Source organism: Melanotaenia boesemani, chromosome 6 (assembly GCF_017639745.1).
Source record: "Melanotaenia boesemani isolate fMelBoe1 chromosome 6, fMelBoe1.pri, whole genome shotgun sequence".
NCBI classification, from domain to species: domain Eukaryota; kingdom Metazoa; phylum Chordata; class Actinopteri; order Atheriniformes; family Melanotaeniidae; genus Melanotaenia; species Melanotaenia boesemani.
Window position 1 is genome coordinate 15,601,178 of NC_055687.1, and position 25,495 is coordinate 15,626,672.

At 41.7% G+C, this 25,495-nt stretch overlaps 1 protein-coding gene across 1 annotated transcript in view; it reads right to left on the minus strand.

Annotated features, from left to right (window-relative positions):
* cicb (capicua transcriptional repressor b) overlaps nt 1–20,936 on the minus strand; it is a 36,633-nt gene extending 15,697 nt beyond the window's left edge. The window contains 3 exon segments of the mRNA XM_041988006.1: nt 37–186; nt 11,440–15,442; nt 20,749–20,936. Of these exon segments, the coding sequence (XP_041843940.1) occupies nt 37–186; nt 11,440–15,304 (4,015 nt within the window). The 5' untranslated portion in view covers nt 15,305–15,442; nt 20,749–20,936.
* Nucleotides 20,937–25,495: the final 4,559 nt, after the last annotated feature.

Genomic DNA, 25,495 nt, shown 5'->3' on the forward strand with positions numbered 1-25,495 from the left:
AAAAAAACATCTATAATACCAATAAAGGTATACTACCTGTCTTTAGATTGGCTGCTTGAGGGTGGTTGACGGGGTGCTGGCCCTCTCCTGGATGAGAAGAAGCATCTGGTTGGGTGGGTGCCAGAAAAGGGACCAGTGAATGCCAAGGGAAGACTGGAACTGACCGGGGCTCTACATTGGTCCACACTGCCAAGGAAAAGAGGACAACAATATTCTCATCTAATATCTATAACTGCATACTATCCAGCTCAGAGACCAGATTCAGTAGAAGCAGGCTTTCTCACACTCTTGATTATCAAAAAGTCTAATTCCTAATGCAATGACTAACCTCTTTTAATTTCTCTAAATTAGTTTATAATATGTTTAATTATTTGTGAATGGAAGCAGGTCAGACACAGACTAGGGCCCAGCATTAAGGTTACAGTAGTGGTTACTTTGGAAACATCATGACTGGATTTCATATATCCAGGTGGTGGTTAACATCTGGAGCGGTAGAGAAGTACCAGTCCTATTAGAACTACAGAGAATATCAGTGCCGCCTCAGTAGCAAACCTCCATCCACTTAACTGGTTAAATCGCTCCAACAACAGCAGATGTACAAATGGACTCTCTGTTCTCAATAACAGTCTAGATGGAGAATAGAAGCTGTTACACTTAGTCTCAAACAGAAATGAATAAAAGACTACATAGGTCATTGTGTTTATTTCCATTTTTAAAAATAAGTTTATAGATGCTTCTCCACTAAAACATTCAGAAACAAATCCACCCACTCGAGAAAAGGTAAAACGTTAAAGTACAACTAAAAAATAACTAAGTACTGCTGTTTGTTTGCAATTTTACATATTAATAATACAAACAGAAAGATATGTCACATGTACTAACCAAACATGCTTAATCCTTGGCGAAGATACTGAGGATTCTCTGATGAGAACATAGCTGAATGAAGTCTTTGACGTGTCTCCCAAAGAGAATAACGATATGGTCTTTTAAAACCTTTTGTTTTAGGATGCACAGAAATGCAGGTAGGGAAACATCTTTAATCCAAAATCTCGTGCTGATATTGCTGGGAAGCTCACAGATGACATGTGCTCGATGATGTCGGTGCCAGTTTCATCCCTTCAGATTGCAGTCAACATTCATAATTATCACAGCATCACAACCCGGTTTGATTAAGAATTTATAGATGTGATGAAGTGAGGTATTCTTTTTTACTTAAATAACGAGTTCAGTCCATATGTCCGTATCGCAGAATGCCGCAATACTGAGCAGACGCAGCATTACAACAAAAAAAAAGAAAAAAAAGAGGAATCAGCGGACAAAATGTACTATAAACGACTGCAATAAAAAAAATAGTCTTAAGCTGATTTTGTACGAATGCAAAGACGTGTAGCTGAAACAATAAAAATATGAATATGATCGAAGGCAAGGTTCCTCCTCCCTTTGGTCTAATTACCCCCGATGCCCTCTCTCCCTGTTTGTTTACATTACTACAGCAGCTTGGTCAATGAGGGGTTAACAAGGCCTCTGGCCCATCCACGGCCCGGGTTATAACATCCGCCCGGGAACTACGCAGTCTTTCTGGGCCATGTCAAACTGTGCTCTGCGCTACAGTTCAGCTGAGGACAGGTGGGCTCGGCAAGTTCTGAAAAGCACAACCCCACTAAAACAGCTGAGGGGTTGATGTAAGAGAGCACCGTATCGCCCAGGCTGCACTGCACAGCTCTAGAACGACCAAAACTGTGTGATTTGCCTACTTTGTTTTTTTTTTTGACTAAGTTTATGTTTGAGGTGTTTTGTCGCAAACTTTAACACCTAGTTTAAGAACTGCTGATTAAATTCAGAAACCACGGGGTCGCAATTTTAGCTACCCCTAGCAATAACCGGAGCCTCAAGTGCACCGCTCCAAATTGAACCAACCTCTCGGGAACGCCCCTGGTCGTGCACCCGCCGCACAGACACGGGCAAAAGAAACGCAGTTGTTTTCATCTCTAAACTACAAAGACATATTCACATCTGTCGACTGCCAAAATAGGGTGGGTTATCTGATAAGTGCAGTTCTTAAGAATAAGTTGTTCCTGCCATTTCATGCTCAAGGAATCGTGATATGCACCTGTTTTAAGCTAGTAATTAAGCTATCAAGATACAATACAAAATTACCTCTGAAGACGAACCATCCAACATGGGTTTAACTCTAGAAAACACACATGAGCAGATGTCGTGAATATGGTGCATTCATCCATCACCCTGTGCTTAAACGGCCGCTATACATCAGTTTATTTACAAAGAGAGCCACCAAAATATACTGTATCTATTACTAGCCAGGGCTTAGAGCTTCTTTACATACTCCAATTAAAGCACCTCCTGTACTACCTGATCAATCTGGCTACGAACCCGACGTAAGCTAGCAACTGATAAGACTACAACACAGCGATAAAAGCGACCACGATGAACACTCCTGGCTCTAGTCAACGAGGAGAAAAGGGGGGCGAATCGCTGCAACTGTTGTAATTTTCTTCCTCGTCCTGTCTTCCTCGGATAAACTTACAAGGCCGCAAACAAGTGACCGGTTGAAGATGCCTGAATAAAGCCCCAAACCTGACAGACGGGGGTTTAAAAAGAAGCGACGTTTGGTTAAAGCCGTTAGAGATCCCTTCGTCTGCAGCAGGTTAGCTAGCCACTTCGTACGGACGAAATCGGTGTTCGCTCTGTCCAGTCCTTTTAATTATTGCAGTTACGAGTGTTGTTTCGGCCCAGAAGAGTCTTCATATAGAATCTCCGCGTCTCCTAGTCCGGGTTTAAACCCCTATTTTAGTCTCATTCTCTCTCTTGCAAATCATAGCCCTTTCTTTCTCTTTCCCTCCCTCTTCCTCTTGTTGTAAACTAGGCTGCTTGTCCCCCCCCTTCTCATCCTGTCAACCTCGCCCAGCCTTGTCCCGCCCCATTAAACTGAGCCCATTCGTAATTGGCCAAGGTAGCAACCTGTCATCTGCCCGCCGAGAATCCTGATTGGTTGGACTGTGCGCTGGAATGCCAGTCATATGTAAATTACACCCGGTTTTACAACTGTAAGTTCTTCTCCCTTCAAAATATGAGCTAATTTACTAATTCAATAAAAGCAACTAAAAGAAGTAATGTTTCTCTATTATATTCATTAAGGAACACAAACAGACATTCAGAAAACACTTGAAGAGTGTATTTTTAGTGTTTCCATCCATAACCCCTCCTTAGACTCGTGTCATTGGTGTAGGATTCGTAGTAAACCTTGATTGATGTGTAAAAGCGCCAATCAAACTGCGACACTAAGATGTAGGCCAACCAATTGCTTAACAGAAGTCAAACAAAATACCTCCCACTTTACACATCTTCTGTTCCAGCTTTAATACCCATAAAGACCATCCTAGCAGGGAGGCGCCAGTGTGCCATCTACTGTTTGGCTGCCACAGTGAATTAAGTCTTCCTATGCAATCTGCACAAGGGCTGCAGGCGATGGGTCAATATAGCATTGCATAAAACCTATTACACCTGCCATTTTTCTTGGTATACATAACTGCCAACTTGCTCACTATTTAAAAATCTGCCACATTCGTTCTAAATATAGCTCTACACCCTTTCTATTGTGCTTTTGCTTTTAGAATTGTTCTAGCGAGACAGGTTATATAATTATCTACTAATAAAAGCCAAATCAAATTTTGTTCATATTTCAATCTCTCTATCCTGGAAATGTTCATCTGCTAGAAAGAATTTGAAATGTTAAGATTAAACAGTCATAGGTACAATTAAAAAACAGAAGAGTAGAGATGGATGAAAAGAAAGGAAAAAAGGGTGGAACAGGCTAAGACTGGAGAGGAGGGTTACATGGTAAAAATAGACTGAGTCATTTTCATCGGGAGAGGTTGGAAGAGGGGTGGGGGGTGGGGAGGTGGAGAGAAAAAACAACTTGTGAAAACAGAAGTTCTCTTAAAATGAGGTAGGCTGTATAGGGGCTGGAGTAAGACAAAGGGAATCAAAGTAATGGTACCTATGCTACATAACACAGATGAGGTACATAGAGGGAAAGAGGATATGCAATACTGAGGCAAGAAGTCATGCTTAGCCTGACTCATGTAAGAAAAATACAACATTGGGAGGGTCTTGATTACCACTAGCAGCCAGTCAGCAGATCAGGAGTTTTGACCAATAAGGTTGTGAGAGCCACTGGCAGCTGCCATCGTCAGTAGTAAAAAGTTAACTCTCTGGATCCTGGGTTGTACTTGGATTTTTTTTTTTTTAACAAAGAACACAAACAAAAGACTGTCAAAGATCTTCATTCAGGTCTATGCAACTAACCTGGGAGCATTTTTTTAAATATCCCATACAAAACAAAGAAGAAAAAAAAGTGCTCCACACTAGCATTTTTTCCTAAATATATTTGATAATGTTTTTCATGCCTTGTAAAAAATATGGAGTGACCGAGGGCTCCTTCTGTGCAGTATAAATGCTCATATAAGCATTAGAAGAAGAGACAGTAAGAGCAAGAGATTAAGGCTTATCAACTGTGCTGAGCTCTCAACAAGTCAGTCCACAGCATGGTAAAGAGAGGGACTTGGACAGCTTGACACAGTGAGTCAAAAGCAAAGAGGATGAAAGAGGGCAGGGGACGGGATGAAGAATTACTATGGCTGCTTAGTGGTTACAACCCTGGATAAACATTTACAAGCCATTAGAACTGAACTACACTTGACCAGTTATTCAGAGTAGACTAATGACTTTAACTTAATCTGGTTTGCATGGGAAATTATAGATTGATTCAGAGCAAAATAATGTATATGTATACGTAAGAAAGTAGAGGAGAGGATTTAGATGTGAGCACTAAAATGAGCAGATAAGATGAGAAAAACTGATAACTGCATCTGCATAAAGTTGCAAAGGGGATGTGAAGACAACATGAGAAACTGGTGGGAAACCACAGAATTCTAGCATTAACTCCTTTAAAAATAGATGACTGGCAAGAGTAAAAGAGATGGGGTAAAAAAAACTGTCAGAAAGAAATTTCTCCTATGCTAAGTTGTCCTCTGTGCTACTGTGCTTGCAGTGCAATATTTGTGTAGGTGTTCTGCAGCTTTTATTAGCTGTCTCTTTTTTTACAGATATCATGCTTTCATGTGCATATGCGTGCATGTGTCTAACCCCCAATTACATCTGTCAAATGCCACGTGACATCACACAAGAAACTTTTCCTCCTCCCCTTTACCTACACTGGCACTATGCAGACCGAGAGAAGCCTTCGCTCAGTCTCCCATCCCTTCTCTCTCATCCCTTAATTCATCTTCCACCCCTGTGCTCTGTGTCTCTCCCTCCCACAACCCACCATTTGCTCCGTCCAATTATAACTCGATCTACCAGTTCTTTGCAGTTACCATGGCAACAGCTATGTTGGGCACAGGTTCCGATGTCGCCCGTGGTAGTCAGTCTGCCACTGACCACCATACGGCACCTCAAAATAAACTGAACAAATAATTTTTAAATGGCTTATTGACACCGACAGGGACAGCTTTGTGGGACACAAACAGGAGTTTTTTTTGTTTTTGTTTTTTTTAAACACACTGGTTTTATATTAGTTTCGCTGACTGTTTAAAAGAAAACACATAATTTCATAAATCCCTCAGTGCTACAAAGGAAACCTCCATCTTTAAGCACGGCTTTTGATAGTCAGCTGGAGAGTTTCCATATTCTGTGGCTACATCTGCAATTAAATTGTAAATGGACTTGTACTTATATAGAGCATAGGTAGATTAATGTTCTACTCATCAACAAACAATCAGCAGGGAGGATTATGCAAAACCCAAACTTCAGACCAGTGTTTGGAAACAGTTCCCACAAGCAAGTGAATGTAGGAATTTGTACTGTGTTCTTTTGACCATCTGGGGGCACTACTAGCCAGCAGATAAGTGGCTGATGAAAAGCCAGTGCCACAAAACCAGCGTAAAGACTGGGACTACAGATGCAAGGAGAGGAAAGGAGGAGAGTGGGAGAAGAGATTCACAAGCACAACACCAACTAGTTCCAAACTTGGGGATATTAGGGACACACAGAAACTCTGAACTCCTCAGACGAGTGAATGTTAGCTGGACATAAATCCTGAAAAGAAAGCAAAAAAATCTGTATTTGCTTTAACTTTGCATGCATGCGCTCCAAGTCTTGCAGCCACCTCAGACTGAGAATTCCCACTGCAGCAGTGCATTTTGAGGATCTCCTCTAAGTATGCTTTACCCAATAGGAAATTGGATTATCACTGCACATGACTTTTGTGGTAAGTCTTGAGGGCTTCACATGTGTGCTTTGGTGCCACTCTAGATGGCTGCACGATCCAGATGTGGTTGTTGCCATGGCCAGGGAGGATATGCAAGGCTTTAAGCGTTACGTAAAGCAGGGGCGGGAGGGAGTGGGGATGTTATTCCCGGGTATCCGTATCCGGGTAGACCAGGATGAGAAGAGCCAAGTGGAAAGGAGGAGAGGCGATGGCACTGCAATGCGATGAAGCAAAGGGTTAAAAAACAAAGTGTCACAATTCTCAAGAAAGAAAAATCAAAAATGAGATGGAAGAAGGCGAGAGAGCAGAGGCAAAAATGTATGCAATCGCGAAAAAGTAGATTTACGTATATTTAAGGGTGTATGATGTGTTTACTCAGTGTTTCACAAACTGTTTTGTGTGTGACAGTAGACAGAGAATTATGCATTCTTCATAATAAAAAAGAGATGCATGGCAATCTTTCTTTCAATCATTTCTAACTGGTACAATATACTAATGCATGAGCAACACTGAAACATAAATATATTAACTTCAAATGTTTTAGGTGCATTAAATAATCTTCTGTTAAGGTAACTACCATTTCTAATAATAATAATACTGACTGCACACATAACCACGTAGCATAGTTTGTGATTTGCTGTTAAGTTTCCCTCCGTGTTTGTGCAGAGAAAACTGGCGTTTCTGGTGTTCTCCATATAGAAGAATAAATGCAAAGCAATACTACAGTGCTAGGCTGCAGCTCAAAGATACTACAATTACTTTCAATAAACAAAAAGTCAAGTATTTTATAAATAAATGCTAATGATAAAAATTTTAACCTTCAAAACAAACACTTTTCTGATATTCTTCAGACACTGAATAATTTAGAAGAAATCCTCTGATTATCCAGGATAGTCTATTGTCAGGGAATGTTGACTTAAAACACCTGAGATGCAGTAAGAAGGAGCCATCAATAACATGTTGGTGTGTAAACGTATGTGAGCGTGCTGAAGTTCTTCCTTTCTCTCAGTGTAAAGTCATACAAGCACATGTGCCATGCACTCACACTCACACACACACACACACACACACCAACATGGAGGCCTAATATTACTATCAGTAATATTCTGTGTTATGTACAAACTACTTCGGTGTGATGTTTGCTTTGTTGCCATGGCAACAGACGTTTGGCGCTCACACATCATATCCGGTTGTCAGTGACTGACACTTTGTTACTGTTTTCTGATACAAACAGAAACACGCTCACACACATACACACACACCTCATGCAACACGCACGTGACATTATAAGGAGGGGTGGTCATACCTCGTCTTGTCCCCAGCAGTTTTCAGCCTCGTTTCTTCAGCAGTTTCATATTGTTCTTTAAAGTGCGTCACAGTCAGCTTAACTCAATTGGGGGGGGGGGGTTATTATGTCTGAGCAAATGAAGGAAAACCACGGCATATCAGAGTGTATGATTCAAATTAGGCAGTGGAGAGAAGAAAAAGAAGTCGCAAACAACTTTGCTTTAAACTGCCTATGGTCTAAACTGCTTCCTTTTTTCATATGTATTGACCTCTGTCTTTATAGACTCAAATCATACACTTTGCTATCTGATAAGTTGCTGTATCAATATTAGTATGCAGACATATAATCTTTAATTGCTCCTCTCTGAACTGTGATGATTTGTTGCAGTCGTTTGAGTTCAAATTACATTCTAGTTCCTACTTGACCACAGAAACATTCATAATCCTGTAATTGCTAGGTTGTAGCTTATAAAGAATAATTAAAAAAAAAGAAAAGAAAAATTAAAGGGTCTGATATTTTCAAGTATTTACAATCCCTGAATAATTTGCAGTCATTGCTGCAAATAGGTTAATAATAGTAGATGTTTTATTTCAGCATTTCTGCATTTTCACCTCCACGTACCCTTTTTGGCATAAACCAGATCAGAAATGTATCCTGACAATCAACACAAAAATCCAGACACGTATTTATAATGTTAATATGCTTCAAGGTCAAGAAGAATACGAAGTGTTGCATAAGCTTTACTGCCAGCTCCTTTTTGTGTGTCATTCAATTTAATCTGATATAAAATCAGCCAAGAACTGTTATGTATATCTTTATGATCAAATGTTTAGAGCACCAAATAAAATATGAAAAGTTTTAAAAAATCTAGCAAGTTATCAGTTGGCCATTTTTCATAAGCTGAAACAATCAAACAGACACCTACACAAACTTTACAGCTGCACACAAACTTAGCCTCTGATTGTACGTGATTGCCCTACATGTCCTCCTCACACGCACACAGCCAAGTGCATGGACTCACACAAAGAGGTGCTATTCATTCATTCACCGTCTTTTCAGTTGCCAAAAAAAAAAAAAGAGGGGGGGATTTGAGGAGGGACCGTACACTCAAAATGACAGCTCTCGCTTCCCTCCCCGGCCCACGTCTATGACACACTCGTGAATGTCCACAAAACGATAAGAGCACAAACAGCAAGGGTAAAAGGTGTTGTAAATTATTCTGACTAAGACTGTATGTCCACACATAACAGAACTCTTTATTTTCAGCTGATGATGAATAATGCTCTCTCATACACTTGCAAAGACACACTCTATGGTACCGCATATTTCCACACAGGAGTTTGCAAAAGAATATTCTTCACACGCCCACACTGAAACTCTCAGTATATAACCTACACACAGAGACACACGTTAGAAATCAACCCACTTCGGTATAGCTGGCCGCGGAGTCTCCTCACATCGTGTTTCACTATAATGCTGCATGAATCATTATTAAACAAACAAACACTTGAACATGCACACAGCAAGAGTCAGCGGAAATAGTTTGTTGTGAGTAAGAAAAAGAGATGGTGAGGTCAGGAATTCGGCCTTGCACACATCATGAGCAAATCAATCAGTGAGATTACACAAAATACTTAAACATTATTTATTTTCATTCATGCTGTTGTATTCACCAGTATTTTTTCTCTGTTTGATTTATCCTTTTTTTATCTTTCTGTAAAATACCAAATCTAAAACAATATGTATGAAACAAGTTTTAACTGGCCTACGTATGGTTTATGTAGCCCAGATGTTACATAACCGTTTAGGCTTTTGTTTTTACATGTTAACTTCTTATATTGCACAGATTCAAAGCTACTAGTTTCGATAACATTACTTTTTTTTTTACTTCTACCTTTAGATTTATATTCTTTTTATTATTTTTTTTAATTACAGCCCCATGCTGTTGCATTGTATCTTGGCTATACAGTGAGGTATGATTGTTACCACTCATCCTCAGAATTCCTGTCTGTAATGACTGGAAATATTAGAGGGACCCTCTAACATCGACAAAGCTAATCCTTTATAACATAGAGAGTAATCCCTATCGAAAACAGAAAAACACCACAGCGTGCATGTCAATGCATATATTTTCTCTTTTGCTATTTTTTTTTCCTCTCACACACTTTAAGATACACACAGAAAACATAAATATTTTTTTCCCTTTTCCATTTACAATTAATATGGAAAACAATAATATTGAATTATTACTTACAAGTCTGCTTGAATTAAAATATTTATTGTAAAATGATTAAATATTTAGCTTTAAATTTTGTATGACACAAAATGTGACATGGTCTTTTTCCAAAAATCTTTACACTAAAAAAAAAATTCCTTTATCTTTTAGATTGCTGAGATGGATCGTTTGTGCTTCAGTAGCCTACTGATAAGTGATTTTAGTGAATATAGTGGTATATTAGTTATCTGCAGTAGCATTTTTAAAAAGCCTAATACTGACCTGATGAATCACAGGTGCTGGTTTCAAGGGCTTACATGGGTCACGTGACCAGCTTTAACATTTGGTGAGTGTTACCAGCAGACTGGAGGATGCTGTACAGACAACTGAGGGGTAGCCATATGGGACAACAACATGGTGGCTTGCAGGATCCTCTTTCACTGGGCATCAGCACACACAGGTCATGGCATGTTCATGTAAATCTAAGCTTCTATTACAATGTGGATGTGTAATCATATAAAGCTTAAAAAATAAATAATATCTATTTTTACACTCTTTTTTTAAATACTAAGAATTTTGTTTTAGAGATGTGTGTTGAGACTGATGTATTTGATGAACGAGACACAACACAGCATATTAACATTATGAAGCAATTCTCTTTGCAATTAAAAAAGGAGATGCTGTTTTTAAATTTAAGCTTCAAATTAACTCTTGATCTGTATGTGTGTGTGTGTGTGTGTGTGTGTGTGTGTGTGTGTGTGTGTGTGTGTGTGTGTGTGTGTGTGTGTGTGTGTGTGTGTAAATCAAACAAAAAGAAAAACTTATAAAACTACTTTTAAACCTAACTTGGCTACGTTCTGTTTTGTATTTAAATTTTAATTTAATTTGCAGTAGCTCTAGCTAAAATCTGGATCATTCTCGCTGCTGTACTGATTTACTTGCACAGTTGCTGCATTTACATGGAGTCTTGGTGTGAGAACAAAAGAGTTATTTACATCTTGCTAAAAAAATGCATGTAAAACCAGTTTCTCAGCCCAATCTGAGATGACCGTGTCAGTAACTGACACTCAAGAGTCACTCAAATTACACTTAATTACAAACCAAATGACAAGACTAATAATAACTAAATATATCATATTTTGCATTGAATATTTGCAATTAAATTCAAACAAACAAATAAATTGTGCTAATTACGTAGTGAAATACACCGAGAGGTCTTAACCCCTTAATGGCGGGGGGAAAAAAAACTACCAGCAGAAAAAATACCTCCCACATTTACTTTCCAAATTGTAACTCATTAAAATAATGAGTTACAAAAAGCCTTTTTAGTAATCTTTGAATTGTAAACACAAAGCTGCAATTTTAGATATAATGCAGGAATTAAGCATGACTTGAATGATCTTTCAAAATGTCCACTTTTAGCTTTTTATGTTATTATTATTATTATTCAGTTTGAAATATGATGCATTTTTTTTTACTTATTTTACCTGAATAAATATCAGTTATCTACATTTTCTGACTGACAAGATGCACATTTTTGTGCATTCTTTCCATTAGTTTAATAACTGTAGCTAATTTTCCACTGATGTGATCAAAGTCACAAACCTCACATACAATATACACCAACACAAATGCACCAACTCTCACCTGTGCCAGGACGTCCCATGATGATCTCCTTTCGAGGGACCGGATGCAGACTTTCCGCTGGCAGGATCAGAGGCAGCAGAGCAGTAGGAGAAGGGTGACAGGGAACTGGCTGCTGAACCTCACCATCAAACCCGGTGCCCCTGCTGTCCTCTCGTTCCCCAGAGTTCTCTGTGCTGCTGGGAGCAGGGGCTGTGACATTTGTGCTGACGGTAACTGACAGGGCCTGCAGGGGGTTTGCAGGGGTGTCAGTGGGGGGCAAGGATGAAGGTGTTGGGGACACAAGCACCAGAGTTTGGGCTGGGCTTCGCAAGAGGACGGCGCTGTTGGATACAGTTGCAGCAGCAGCATTAATGGGGACGGGAACTTGAAGGCCAGACACTTGCTGAGGAGTTAGGGGGTTTAGGGCAATGTCTTTAGATGAAGCATTATCTATCCCTCCCTTGTTTCCTCCTCCTCCTCCTCCTCTTCCCAAAGGGGTCTCTGTGAATTTTGCCAGAGGGACTTCGGGATTCCTCACAATTACAGGGGAGTCCCGTAAGCTCTGTTGGGATACAGGGACCACGCGACGAGGTCCCCCGTCCGTAGTGAGAGTAGAAGGAGGAGTTGGGGACATCAGCAAAGGAGGAGGAGAGACAGCAGTGGAGGATGGGGGCCTGCTGGAAGAGGGGGTGGTCACTCCTTTGGGTCGGGAAAAGGTGGGTGTGTGAGTAAGGGAATGTGAAGCTGGTGTTTGGGGAGACAGCACCCTGAAAGAGTTATTGAGGTCTCCCTGTTCCAGTTCTGTTTTGGGTGTGTAATCGTGGTGGTTAGAGGGCAGAAGGGGTGGAGGAGGGGCATCTGCTTTTCTCTTACTGGGACTCATGGGCACTGTGAACGTCAGGTTACTGTGGAAGGACGGCTGGATGCCTGAAGTGTGTCTCTCCCTTTCACCTCCTCCAGCTGGGGCTGTTGCCTTACTGCCCCCTACCCCTCCACCCCCTGTGCCACTGGGCTGCCTGTGCCTTCGGTGTTGCAAAACTGGGGAGGCAGTAATAGGGGAGAAGTTGGCCGGCCTGAAACCAAACAGTGGAGAGGGTGAGGGAGAGGGGGCAGGGGAAAAGGGTGACTGGTTGGAGATGGGGGAGAAGGAGGGGGTGCCAGAGCGAGAGCTCCCTAATGAAACAAGCATGGTGGCAGCTTCACACTCATCAGAGTCAAACCGTGATGTCAGTTCGTGAGGGAGGAGGGAAGGGAGGACCAATCGGGGTCTGGAGTCTCCCCTGCTACTGGTTTCACTGCTCTCTCTGGATGTGTCGTCCCATTCAAACTCACTGCTTGCTCTTCCCCGAAGGTCAGAAGGTGTGACTGTCCCTGAACTGCTGCATCCTCCTCCCCTCTCTCCACCTGCTGCCTCCATCTCTTTGGTCCTCATGGATAAGTGTCTAGAACAGTACCCTCGACGCTGAGACTCCTTCATACAACTCTCCCTGGAGCACAGCCTCCTCCACTGCTTTCCATTGAACTTCTTACGGATACCATTAGGCGTACATACCACATCACCCTTTTTGTATTTCTGCTGAGCCAGTGACAAAGGAGTCCTGGAACGAGAGGAGGTAGAGGAGGATCCCACACTAGACGTGGGAGTAGGGGTTTGGGTGGGAGTGGTCTTGGATAGTGGTAGGTTTGAAGGAGTGTTGTTCATTTCAGTGCCCAGTGAGGCATGTGATGGGGGTGGCTGAGGATTGGTTATGGTAGAGAGATGCTGGGATGCTATACCCCGCACCACAGTAAGGTGGGGGGAGGATATAGGGTAGCCACTGGACTTGGAGACCACATTTCTGTGCTGAGAAGCCCCGGGATTTGGTTTTGAACCAATGGTGTGGCCCATGTTAAGGCGAGATACCTCAACATCCTCTTCTGGAGTATTTGGTTGTTTCTGTCTTTCTCTGTCCAAGTAGGTATCTCCACATCCATGACCGGTGATGGCCATTACACTTGAAGTCACAGTGGAGGAATGGTTTGATGGATGTGCACTTCCATAGGTATGCCCTCCAGCAACTCCTTCATATGAAAAACCATGACCCAATCTTGCTACACCTCCCAGTACCCCCATTCCAATACTCAATTGGCAGACTTCTCTCTCTACCTCCATTTCCTCTCGCCTCTCCCTCTCCTCTCTTTCCCTCTCAAGTTCTCTGTCCTTTGCCTTTCCACCATCTAAATGTGAGACCTCCCAAGGAGGCGTGAGCAGTCTCAGGCTCTGTCGAGACACACACACAGCCTGACCATTTACTTTCTTTTTGTCTTTCTCCTCTCCCTCCCCCTCACCCACAATTTCTCTGTCCTTATTCAAGAGAACATGGTACGGAAATGAGACACCAGGATGGGGGTCCACCTGAGCAACAATGCCCTCTCTGTACAACAGAGGACCTCCTTCTTCTCCACCAAACGGCACACACACCCGAGTCCCAACAGCCACAGGTGTCATGCCAGGTGGGGGGGCATCTAAAATTAACTTCACAGTGCTCTCAGCCCCTGGTGATGATGTCACCATCAGTTCATTATGAAAAGGGTATTTAACAAAGGTCTCCTCTCCTTGGAGTTGAACTTCAACAGTACCACAACTCACCCTTCGCACCACCCCTGGTTTAAACACAGGAGATGAGAGACAGGGGTCTCCACTGCCAGCAGCCTCAGCATCACTCTCGATGCTACTCTTTACTTGGCGAGCCAGCACTCTCTGGTTCTTCATGCCTTTAGCCAGAGCTTCAGCTAGTCCATCTGACAGACTAACTTCTTTAAGGTGTGAGTTACGAAGAGAGGCTTGATTGTGGGAGTTATGATGAAGGTGTGGTCCTGTTGTTTCCATTACATCCAGATCAGCTGAATGCTCACTAGCTGTATCAGTGGAGGAGGAGCGCACTGAGTTTGGGGCAACCTCTGATTCATTTTCTCCAGCTTGAGACTCATTTTCCTGGGAATCTGCTATCCTGAGGGTTTTCTCCTCCACACAGACAAAATGGTTTACTTCTTTAGCTTTACTGTCTACTGTTAGCACTGATGGCTGATTACCTGAGCAATTATTACTTCTACTATTACTGCTATTTATATAAGTACTATGGCTCCCGGCACAACTGTTACTACTACTTGTCATATTGTTAATATCCTTTGCAATGTTACCATTATTACTAATATTGATGCTCGAATTAATAGTTTTATGAATGCTTTTACCAATATTGTTACTACTCTTCAAATCATTATTAGGAGTATTCACACTGTCATTGATTTTGCTGTTGATATTGCAGTAACTGTTAAGTATGAGTGCCGGGTTGGAGGTAGGAATACTTGTCATTACACTTGCATTATTAGCAAAGTGCTCATAAGTATATTTCTTCTTGGGTACACGAGCCTTAAAGGTGGCTGTTTTTCTACTAGAAACTGAGCCTAAACTGGGGCTGTGGTTAGTTGGTTGAAGGGGTGCGGGTAAGGAGAGCGGCGCTGGGGCAGAAGCAGGAGATGCTACAGAGTCAGTTGGCATGGTACTATTTCCATTCGTGCCCACTATCGTTTCCTTTTCTGTCTTTTCTTCTGCTTTCATTCCTTCATTCATGTGTGGCTCCACAGGTTTCCTCACCTCTGTAGGCTCCTCGCTTGTTTTGGTATTGCTGTTTGTGATCGGCTCTGTGCTAGAGTTGGTGGCTGTGGGCGGGGTGTGTTTGTGTTTGGAAAGATTGTTGGGTGTGTTCTGTGTGGTTCTGAGAATCGTCTCCTTCTTGACTCTTTTGGGGTCTTTCTCTTGGAGGGACTGAGAGCCCCCTCTCCTCCTCCCCCCTCTGCCTCTGGTTAACGGGGGAGAACGTCCTCTATTTTTCTTTAATGGTCTCATCTCTTCCTCACCGTTCACAAGGTGCTGCAGACTGTGTGGAGCTCCTCTTTTACACTTTAAGGCACTCCTTATAATTTTTTATCATCTGACACCTTCTCCTGGTCCCCTTATCTGTTCTTGGTTTCTCTGTAATGTAGTCTGGAAAGAAAGAGGAAGATGCAGAAGACAGGTGGTCATTTATTGTCTTCATAATCAAAAACTGCTGAGAGCAAAAATGATGTCATACCTGGAAGTGCACTACACTGCACTAGTCATATTGGCTGAATGTGTAAAGTATGGTCTCATTCACCCTCCATGCCTGACTGATTCACTACGTATATGCATGCAAATCATTGTGTGCTTGTCTTCAAATAAACATAAACTCCAAATGTTACAAAAGCAACATTTTAAAATGTCATAAAGGCTTTTTTTTAAATCAATATCTTCTGGAGACCTTATCATTTTCACCTCAAAAATATACTTTAAACTAATAAATATTAACATTGTGAAATTTATTTTGAGAGCTTATTATCCAGGTTATATTGGACCTTGAGAAAGTTCATTCAAAATGAAACATGCATTTAAAACAATTTAAGGGGAAAAAAATCAAAAGAGAGAAAAAAAGAAAAAAAAAAGAAAGCAATATGAGTTAACATGTAACATTACAAATAAAAACGGTGTCTTTTCATCCAACTCACACACACACACAGACACTTACACACAAGCAGGTCTCACAATACAGGTCGCCTGATCGCTCCACTATCCTCCCTCAAGCTACTTCAATACGTGACAGCATAGCTTTCTCACGCATTGCATTAAAGACAGCGATGCTGCATGATCAACTTGGGAGCAAACACACCATTTATTTTGACTTCCACCAGTGGAAAATAGCTGGCAGTGGTCTGGGTGAGGTCATCACCGTGACATGAAGGGGTGAAAGAGAGGAGGACGCGGCTGTTTGGATGTTTGATCAAACAGGCTGTTCTTGTGTAGTCAGTGGGAATTTCCACAGTCATTCTAGCACTCGCTGGCTCCCTCTCACTCTTTCTCGATGTCTCAGTCTTTCACAGTTGCCTTTTGTCAACGTTGCACTGATACTCTCACACACGCACACACACAAACTTCAACAAAAAGACAGTATAATTGAAATAATCTGTCTTGGTAAGATAGACCCAAAATGAGAGAAATTAAAAGGCTGGCACAGGATCAGGCACACTCAGTGATGCAAGATTACAGGCTAAATGCAATGACACACACAAACACACACAAGCACTTACACACTCTCACACAAACGTGTGCGTATGTGCTCCCCTCAATTAGGCTCAGAAACTCATCCACATGCAAATGCCTAAATTCCTACAAATGCAGATATTAACACTTGCATGCAAACTCCAGCAGAACACACTTCCTATCCTGACATTGGAAAAGTTTGTCACACACACACATTTAGGTGACCTTGTTATTAACTGTTTAACGACAACAATATAAACGTGCAACAAACCATTTTCACTTCCTGTAGTACAAAAAGGCATCACTCCTTGGACCTGAATAACTAATAAACAACCAGAGTCTTTCACACAACCATTGCCGCCTCACTGCATTAACAAGCTCAGTTCACCCCTATTTTCATTATTTTGATGGATACTGTCAATTCATTGTGGTGAAACATACACACGATCATTTATACAGTAAATTTAGCAAATATTTTACACACATTATATCAGTGCAGTAGTTCAACGTATGTACTTTTCCCCTCTGGAGGTTAAATTGTGATGTTTCCTGCAGATGAACAAATTTGAAAATACAACTCTATTTCTAAGCTTTGTAGGTTTATAAAACTGTCCCCAAAAGCAACTGGTTTAAGTTTTATTTAACGTGTATGAGAATGTTTTCAGAGATCTCTGCTCTTCAGCAAAAGCAGAATTTTTTCTTTAGTGTCCAAGGGAAAAAAAAGGTCAGACAAAAAAATATGTTTTATCATTTTATACAAGGAAATCATAGAAAAGAAGACAGAAAACTCTGAGTGCAATACCAGACCAAATACCCCTTCATTAAAGCAGACGCTGAGGCCTGGACTGGGACTGCAGGTCCTGCAAGTTACTGTAGAAAAACTGGGAAAACCAGGAAGGAGTCAGAGCTACATGCCTAGCTGACTGGTTGACTAAATGACTCGCAAGGATCTGATCTTAGCTTAGGAAAATGTGTTTGGTTGTCCTCGTGGCCTCCCAAAATGCTCTTAGCTGTGAGTGATATGCCAGTAGCAGGCATGCTGGTATATTCCCATTCTCAAACTGTGGAACTACTGGACAACATGAAGATAGCAGAGCAGTTTCAGAACTGAACATGGATTTTCAACCAATTCAAAACAATATATTTATCACAGAGAGACTAAAAAATCTTTGGGGCTTTAAATTTAAATGTTAAATAAATTGTTATTTTTTAGTAACTTTTCTAGTTGAAAGACATTGTTTTCTAAACAAATAACCCTCTAACCCGAGGAATCGTACTTGAAATCCTGGACAAAAACACCACTGCTAATAAACACACCAATTTCAAACTAAATTACAGAACAAAGAAAATAATAATTTATGCATAAATTCCCATGTTACAATAAAATAAATGGCATAGAACTGAAACATTTCACATGTTGTAATCATTCCTGAAAGATCTGGCATCACACACCCCGTGTGCTCAACGAGCATCCCCGAAATCAAAATGACTGCAGACCTTTGACTCTGTGTTTTTTTTTGTTTTTTTTTTAAAAAAACAGCTCAAAATGCCAGAAGCAGTTCTAAAGACGAACTCTCTTGTAAGTGCTGCTTTTGCACATTAATTGTGTAAAAAATATTGATGGACAAAAATAAAAAAGTTGAAACACCGTCCATCATCAGAGGCAGCAAGAAGGAGCTACTTGCTGGGCTGATCCGAAGCTTCTGTAAATTATGAATAGACAGAAAATCAGCATCTCCATGGTGCCGGACTGGACTCCCCCTTTTAAACAGCAAAAGGGTGATATTTCACCTAATAAACACACAGGAGGACGTAATGTAACCCCACTCCGCAGCAACACCGGACTTTACACACACTCTTAATGCTCTCTCTGGAATTTACAGTGCAGTCATGCATATGCTGCTAAAATGTCCCTTGGACTTTTATATTGTCACACGCTCACTCATTCATTGTGTCATGTAAACGCTTGTCTACGCTCACATTTACAGGACATCACAGTAAATGCTTTGCATTTTTCTTCCTTAATTTTAAAACTAAAAATATTTCTTATCTAAAGATAAGCTTACCTGTAATTTTATTTTTTGTAGATGAGTTGACACCAGGCACACACACACACACACATACGCACACAGCTGCACAGTATTTATTACTTATCTATGCCACTTTAATATGCCTCTACTTTAATGTCAGTTGAATCAGTTGAAGAAAACGTAGCTTGTGCCCTACCACAACATAGCAAAGGATGCATGTGTGTGTGTTTGTGCGGGAGATGTGGGAACATTTGAACTGCTTATAAAGGTTTTAAGAGTGCATACAGCTGTGCTCAGGTTGTGTCTACCTTGTTTAACGCTGCATTTGCACCATATGTCAGTGAGAGAGTGTACATAGGCACACTGCAGCTCATCCCTCTCCTGAAAGCGTTTTATGGGTGTCTGTATGGGCGCAGGGCTGCAGTGACGGGGACAGCAATAGAGAAGGGAGAAAGTGTGGTGGCACAGAGGAAGATGAAGAAGATGAAGAGGAGGACGGCTGCGATAGTGAAGCCTGCTGTGGCCCTAGCACTCTTTGGCATGACAGGGCGGCTTTGCCCTTAACTGGGTCACCGGGGAACACAGTCATACATGAAACAGCAAAAAGAACATGCTTTCTGCTACACACACAGGGTTTTGTTTATGTGCACATGAGTGAGTGGGAGATGATTGCACAGATAGCATGACATGAATAAAAGAATATGATGTTAAGGTATTTTAGGCATAGCAAGAGGGCAAGCTGTTAAGTGTGTGCAATAGTATACAAGTGTATTACCATGCTTGTTATGGAGAACAGTTTTTGTGACGTATGAAGAATACTGGCAGTTGTTTTGTGGACTGTTGCAGATATATGAATAAAAAAGAAAAGAAAAATTGAGGCCTGGCATTTGTGCACATTGCCCATTATTGATCTGGAGTTTGTAGCATGGATCAGAGGTGACTGTTCCTGTATGGGACCAAATGGCAGATCTGTCAATGCCACATCAATGGCCAGCTGCTTAGAAGCCACGTAGAGATGCCGACACCATCAGGACCACACAAGAGCAATAATGAGGACAATGAGGAATGCATGCCACAGTGGGAATGTGCAAGACAGATGGGACACTTGATATCCAAATGTCAAAAACAAGCATGAAATTTGTTTTCTTTTTCGTTTAAACCTAATCAGAAATATAAGAAAAATGTTCAAAACTGCCTTGTCAGGGATGTCAAAGGTGCATCGACACTGATTGCACGGATAGCAGAGCAGAAAAGTGGAGTGTCGGCGAGGGAAAAGCCGAGAAAACGCCGAATGCATCCCCGGCTCCTTTGCGCTGATTTTTTGTGAGTACTACAAGAGGCGCTACACAATGTCAAAGGAGTATTATGACTCCAGGCAGTCAGGCGGTCTGCTGTGCTTTACGGTGCTCGGTGACAAACACAAACAACGGGTTTCAAGTGACGCTGAAACTACACGGGCCCTTTTTCTTCCTCATTCAACGATGTTTGGCATGCAAATACTCACTTCAAGCACACACGCAAGAACTCCAACGAATCATCTTCTTTTATGCTGCCAGTTAGGACACTGACTGTGTGATAATAAAAGAAAAAAAACTTGGAAAAACCGGGAATCTTTTCGTGTTTCGCTCTAGTAAGCAGCTCAGTAACATTAGTAGTAGTGGTGGTTGTGTAGTAGTCGTAGTACGCGAAGATACCCACAGAATGACACCAGACCACAAGAAAACGGGGTGTTTATTCGCTCTCCTGACCATTTTCTCCCACGTCCATTTTAAAAACACCAACTAAGCCTGCGTGGCTGTTAGTAAACATCTGAACTGCAATGCTACAAATAGGTCGTTTTTTTTTTTTTACTACGCTATCGCGGCACCACGAAAAACTCGCAAACTAAGGTCAAACAAAAGTGCTCTATACTCCTCTTTATTTTGTAAAACTCGAACAAGGGAAGCTTAAATGTTTCTAGGTCGTCTTCGGGACTGCGGTAAAACATTTCAGAAAGTTTTTAGGCTGTTACACTCCCACCCCTCCCCTTTCTCTATGTTTTTCCTCGGCTCGCGAACCTTGTCACTCCGTTTCTTCGGACGGTAGCGGAACAATCGACGACCGTTGGCAACTGGTTCTTGTCTCGTGCTAATTCGCCGCTCCTGAAAATGGGAAATCCTTGTCAGTTGAGCTTTAGAACCCTGGGCTAAGTTAGTTTCAACTCACCCAAACAGAGCTGCTCCTCTCTCCGGAGAAAGATTTATAGTTTTATTTTGCAGATGAGGAGGCTCGCACAACTCTTGGTAACATCCCTTAGCTGTCGGCTTTGAGAATTGCGCGGACCCGATTCACACTTTACTTTTCCTCCGCAAAACATGTCTTTCCCCCGCAGAAACTCAAACAAGGATATAAAAAACTATCGGTCTTCTTTTCCACTACAGTCACAAAATGGTGAATGAACCACTAACAGCTGGGCGAGCCGACCAATGAGAGGTCGCTGACAGATACAGTAGCCAATCAGCGTCAGTGCCACAGATAAGTGGGCGTGGCGGACTGTCAAAGTCCAGTTGACAGACAGGGGGATCCAGCCAATGGCGGAGAGGATGCTGAACCAGACCGGTGTCCTGTCCCAAACTTTACAGTATCCAATAAGGGCTTTGGGAACCATAGGAACAGCATGAAGGCGGGTCGAGAGGAGGGAGCAAATAACTGTGAGCCTATTGAAAGGCACAAATGCCCCCTCCCTTTCTGAAAAGGAGCATGTTTACCATAATTGACAGCGCAAGAGCCTTCCCTGAGTAGACTGTGATAATGCATCAATTGCTCTGCTTTATCAAGTAGTTTGGTGCAGCAGGATAAGTCCACCACGATGCAATTGTTGTTACTCTGGAAGCTCATCTCTAAACTGCTGCAAAGTAAAGTGACTTTATTGATTTACTTCATTTAATCCTTTCTGCAAACAGAGTGAAAGCACGGACAGGGAGAGAAATTAAGTTTGAGAGATAATCTACACTTATGTGGCGCCGCACACGTACCGGTGCCCCCTGCAAACCATTCTCCCTCTCACATTTTCTCTCAGCAACAGACGCTCACTTTCACAGCTCTCAGCCAATCACGGCGAAGCATTTGACGTCGATGATCTCTTGGCCACGCCTACTCTACTGAAAGTGAACGGGACCCGTCTTGGCTGACGACATTTTACCGGCAGGCGATTGGACAGGAGTGCTTCGTCTTGAGGCCAATGGGCGATCGCGGCGATGATGTCATCACGAGTGTTGCCACCAGCTGGACTGAGGGGGCGTGGCCTGGTGTAAACCGCTAACCCCGTGTTTGCAACTTGCAGGCAGCGGTGATGAAGAACCTGTGTGGTGGGAACTCACTGAAAGATGTGCATCTTCGAGGAAATGACACGTGTGAAACAGACACTCCGCACGTGTGATCACTTTGATGTATGATAACTACATAGTCACATTCAGTTTTTTATTTTTGTAAAGCAAAGGGAAATGACACTACCTCGATAAAGATACAGTCCATAATAGTAAACATTACATAATCGCCTGTGTGTAGTAGAATACCAGACTCATGCTGAGGCATGCAGCCTTGCGGGATCGGACAGGATCAGCGACCCCTGATGGCGTGATCTGATGCATGCATGCTGCTCACCAGCTCAGTGAAGAAAGAAATGAGAGGAGCAGACCTAAAAACAGAAGAAAGTTCTGATTGGCTGAATCTATGCTGTATAGTTTGAAAGCGTATGTCAGCCTCTGCTTGCATGCATTTGTGCACGTGTATGTGTATGTGCGTGTCGAGAGGATGACAGACAGAAACCAGCCTAGAAACTCATGAAATGTTGATGTAGAGTGACATCTAGTGGCATTTGTGTGGTACTGCAAGTGATCACCTATTAGTTCCCACAGTCCAATATTTATTTTACTCAGGAACCCACTCAAGCTTCATAAACCCACTCACTAATCAATTCTCAACCTCCAGAAAAGCTATTTCTTGTTTTTATGTCATTGTGAAATACTAAATAGCAGTGGCCCTATGAGACATGGCTTCTCTTTACAGCATCATAAGTCAATATAGAGAGTTGTGTCTCTTCTGTATGTTGAAGTCTATTTTCAAGGGCTCAAATGAAACTGGAGAAATTAAATTAATAGTAATTAAAATGGTTACTTACAACATATTCACAACATTCATTTATAGAGAACGACTGCATAAAGCTGGGAACCCATGCAGATAATCAGAGTGGCCTGTTGTGCTTTATTAGGCCTTTATTCACTCTTGAATGTCACAGCAAACTGTAGTAGGTCTGACCATACTGTCATGATTTTTAAAATACAGCCAAATTTTTTTTATTTATTTATTTTGAGATAGTTAATTAATAATAATTTTAATTTTTCTGTTATGGTTATTTCACGCTGGTACAGAGGCTGTTCTGCTCAAATGGTTTCTTCGTGTTACTTTGTGGACTCTTTCAAGACTGTTATGATGAGTTTCCATGGCAATGGAAGAGTTGTTTACCAGCAGGACCAACTAATGAAGCTCTCCAAAATCAAGATAATTAGTGAAATAACACACCAAATCCCAAATGAGTTGACGAGGAAGCAAAGAGGATGCAGGGCATTAGCCAGGTAGAGAGAAAAATGGTGGACATTTAAACCATTTCTTCCAACCATTCTGATGGGTAATGTGAGATCACAAGCTAACAAAATGAATGAGCTCAAGGTGCTAACAAAGTCTCAAAAACAATACAGGAACTGCAGGATTATGTGCTTCACTGAGAGACATGGCTGCATGAACAAGCCCTGGATCACCAGTGACCGAAAAAAGCAGTTAAACATAAAAAAGAAAGCCTTCAGGGAGGGAGTTATTGAAGACAATACAAAACAATTTAAAAAGAAATAAGTGGAAGGAGAACTAAAAGAAAAAGTTAAAAAGTCAGCTCCAGCAACACAACGTGAGGAGTGTGTGGTCAGAAATGAAAAAGTTAACCGGCTTCAAGTTAAAGAGGGATCAGACTGATGGAAGTCTGGACAGAGTTAATGAGTTGAACATATTCTTCAGTGGGTTCAATTCACCCCCTGCTTCCAGCCCAACAGACCACACACCCTTCATGACCCCACAGCTTTCTGTCACACCTCCACCTTGTCATCCAACAGCTCAGTCATGGACCTTAACACAGCCTCACCTCCCTTCACATCTACTGAGGCCTCCTCGGCCTCCAGCTCTAGCCTGTCTGTCTCCTGCAGTCAGGTGAAGAAGCAACCGGAGAGACTGAACCAGAACAAGGCTGCAGGTCCAGATGGTGTCAGCTTCAGGGTTCTGAAAACCTGCATAGAACAACAGTGTTGGTTTCTTCAGCACATTTTCAACACCAGCCTGCAGATAAAGTTCCTGTGCTGTGCTAAAAAATCCCAACCATCCGAACCAAATGACTACAGATCGGTCGCCCTAACGTCTCGCATCATGAAAGTCTTTGAGAGACTCTTATTTGCTCACCTCAGTAAGCATGTGAGCACCTTTCATCAGGACCCATTACAGTTTGTATATCATAATGGGCTTAGGGCTGAAGATGCCATCATCTACCTGCTTCAGAGAGCCCACTCTCATCTTGACCAATCAGGCAGCATTTTAAGGATCATGTTTTTTTTTTTTTTGTTTTTATTTATTTATTTATTTTTTTCTCAAGTGGTTATAATACAATTCAGCTGCTCTGTTATGTGAGAAGCTCCATGAATACCAGGTGGATACCTCCACCACCACCTGGATCTATAACTATCTAACAAACAGATCACAGTTTGAGACTAAAACATTTTGTGTCTGAGATGGTAGTCAGCAGCACATGAGCACCACAAGGGACTGTACTCTCACCTTTTCTCTTCACACTGAACACCTCAGACTTCAAATACAGCTCTGAGTCCTGCCATCTGCAGAAATATTCGGATGACTCTGCAGTTGTGGTGTGTATCAGTGATGGACGAGAAGCTGAGTACAGAGAACTGGTCAGCCAGTTTGTGAGACGGTGTGGTAACAATCACCTCATCTTGAACACAAACACAATAAAAGAGATGACTGATGACTTCAGGAGGAACAAGAGTAAACAAAGCACTGTCTACATCCTGGGAGAAGAGGTGGATGTGCTGTAGGAGTACAAGTTGTAGTTCAGCTGGACAACAGCTTAAACTGGAAATGCAACACCGAGACATAAAGGGACAGAGCACACTCTTCTTAAAGAAGCTGATATAATTTAAGCTCTGCACCAAGATGTTGCATATCTTCTATAAGTCTGTTGTGGAAAGTGCAGTCAGCTTTGCAGCCATCTGCTGGGGCAGCAGCATCAGAGCCAGAGACTTAAAGAGATTGAACAAACTGATCAAGAAGGGTGGTTCTGTGCTGTGAATAATTATAATAATAATGGAGAAAAAAATGCTGCATAAGCTGCCGAAAATCATGGGCAACTCTTCACATCCTCTACACAAAAGTGTGAAGAAACAACAGAGTGTTCAATGCAAGACAGAAAGGTACCAGAGATCATTCCTACCAGAAGCCATCACCCTCAAGAACAAAGCACATATTCTTCAAATTAATTGTTTTTTTTATCTACTATTAAAATCTACAACATTATAATTTCCCCCTGTTAATGTCAATGCAATTTTTTTAGTTGGCTAAAGTGCTTTACAATAGCATGAGCAGACATTCAGCCAGTGGCATGCCAGAGAGAGCAAATGCATTTTTAACAGACATTTAAACACTTGTATACTCTGAGCGGTACGGACATGTAGTGGTAAGGTATTCTACAGTTTTAGGATAAATAAATTATTTTTCATTCACTGTATTTACTGCAGCTCTGTCTTCAGTCTTGGGTCATTGTCCTTCTGTACTGTGAAACGCCATCCAATCAGCTTTGCCACATTTGGTTTAATCTGAATAGACAGTTTATCCTGATACATTTCAGAATTTACAGTAACAT